General features: G+C 62.1%; 1 protein-coding gene across 1 annotated transcript; it reads right to left on the bottom strand.

Annotated features, from left to right (window-relative positions):
* Nucleotides 1–24: 24 nt before the first annotated feature.
* ARPC1B (actin related protein 2/3 complex, subunit 1B, 41kDa) lies at nt 25–1,455 on the bottom strand (the record flags this gene model as incomplete). The annotated part of the gene is made up of 3 exons (XM_009706215.1): nt 25–136; nt 558–780; nt 1,351–1,455. Coding segments are annotated over 3 exons (440 nt in total), but the record flags the coding sequence as incomplete, so codon positions are not given.
* Between the last annotated feature and the right edge of the window lie 32 nt (nt 1,456–1,487).

The following is a 1,487-nucleotide window of genomic DNA, read 5'->3' as shown; positions in this document are numbered from 1 at the left end:
CCAGTCATCTGCCTCCCCTGCCCCTCACCGGCACTTGAAGTCGCAGGAGCCGGCGGCCAGGAGGACGTTGTTGGGGTGCCAGTCGAGGCTGAGCACCGTCGAGCGGATGGGCTTCTTGATGTGCTTACAAACCCACCTGCATGGAGAGCGGTTGGCATCAGTGGGGGAGCATCAGCACCCCCTGGAACCCCCTTGAGCTTTTGGGGAGCCTGGCTGAGGGTGGTCGGGGCTCCAAGTGCCCCAGGAGCTGCCCTGGGCCACCATCCTGCAGTAGCAGCTTGGGCATGGGGAGTACCTCCCTCCATCGCCCCACCTGTCTCTGCCTCCTCCTCAGCTCCTCTGTCTCCCCCATCTCCTCCTGTCTCACCTCCAACTGCTCCAGTCTCCCATCTCCCAATTCATCTCACTTCCATCTCCCCATCCATCCGTCTCATCCATCCCTCCATCCATCTCATCCCTCCATCCATCCACCCACCCACCCATCCATCTCATCCCTCCATCCATCTCCCCTCCATCTCCCCCAGGACAGACCCAGCGAGGCCATGGCAGAACCTCACCAGTCATTCTCCTGCTCAAAGTAGCAGATGGAGATGAGCCGGGAGCCGCTGCCCACGGCAAACTTGTTCTCCTTGGGGGACCACTTAACGCAGCGGGCGGCCCGGTTAATCCGCAGGATGACCAGGGTGGGTTTCCAGACATTGCCCTTCAGGGTCCAGACGTAGGCGTTGCGGTCGGTCCCGCATGTCACCAGCCGGTTGCTCTCAGGGGCCCAGTCGATGCCTGGAAGGCAGAGGGGGGTGATGGTGACCCAGGGAACCACGGGGATGAGGATGGGTCACTCAGGGCTGGAGGCCATTTGAAGGCAAAGCTGTTCCGGGTGGTCTCTGCTCCAGGGTCCCTCTTTGCCCTACTCCCACATCCATCCTAAATCATCCCACCCCATCCCTTCCCATCCATCCCACCCCAAAGCATTCTGTCCCAACCCATCCCACCCACTATCTCCCATCCATCCACCTCATCCCATCTCATCCCCCCCATTCCATTCCGTCCCAACCCATCTCACCCCATCTCTTCCATCAATCCATATCCTTTCCCTTCCCTCCATCCATCCCACCTGACGTCACCCCACCCCAGCCCACCTCCTCACTCCCCATCCCTCTCCATCTCTCCCATCCCACCCCTGGGTGCCTTCTGACATGCTAGATCGGGGCCAGGAGAGGCAGACACCCCCTCCCGCCCACACACCCCCCACCCAGAAGCTGCCGGTGCCACCGAGCGGAGTTGGGACCAGCTCTGGGGCAGGGCCACCCCCCATCCGGGTCCCCATCCCCTCCATCAGCCGGGACTCACCCGTCACCTGCCCATTGTGCTCCTTCAGCTCATGGACTTTGCTCCACTTGGCCCCGTCCTTGCGGTAGATGTGCACCTCGTGGTTGTTGGGGCAGAGGGCGATTTCTGCGGGGCAAGAGCAGCCGGGGTAAAGCCCT

The sequence above is a fragment of the Cariama cristata genome, unplaced genomic scaffold (genome assembly GCF_000690535.1).
Source record: "Cariama cristata isolate BGI_N322 unplaced genomic scaffold, ASM69053v1 scaffold28088, whole genome shotgun sequence".
Taxonomy (NCBI): Eukaryota; Metazoa; Chordata; class Aves; order Cariamiformes; family Cariamidae; genus Cariama; species Cariama cristata.
The sequence above is the reverse complement of the archived record's forward strand: the minus strand, read 5'-3'. Positions and strand labels throughout refer to the sequence as shown.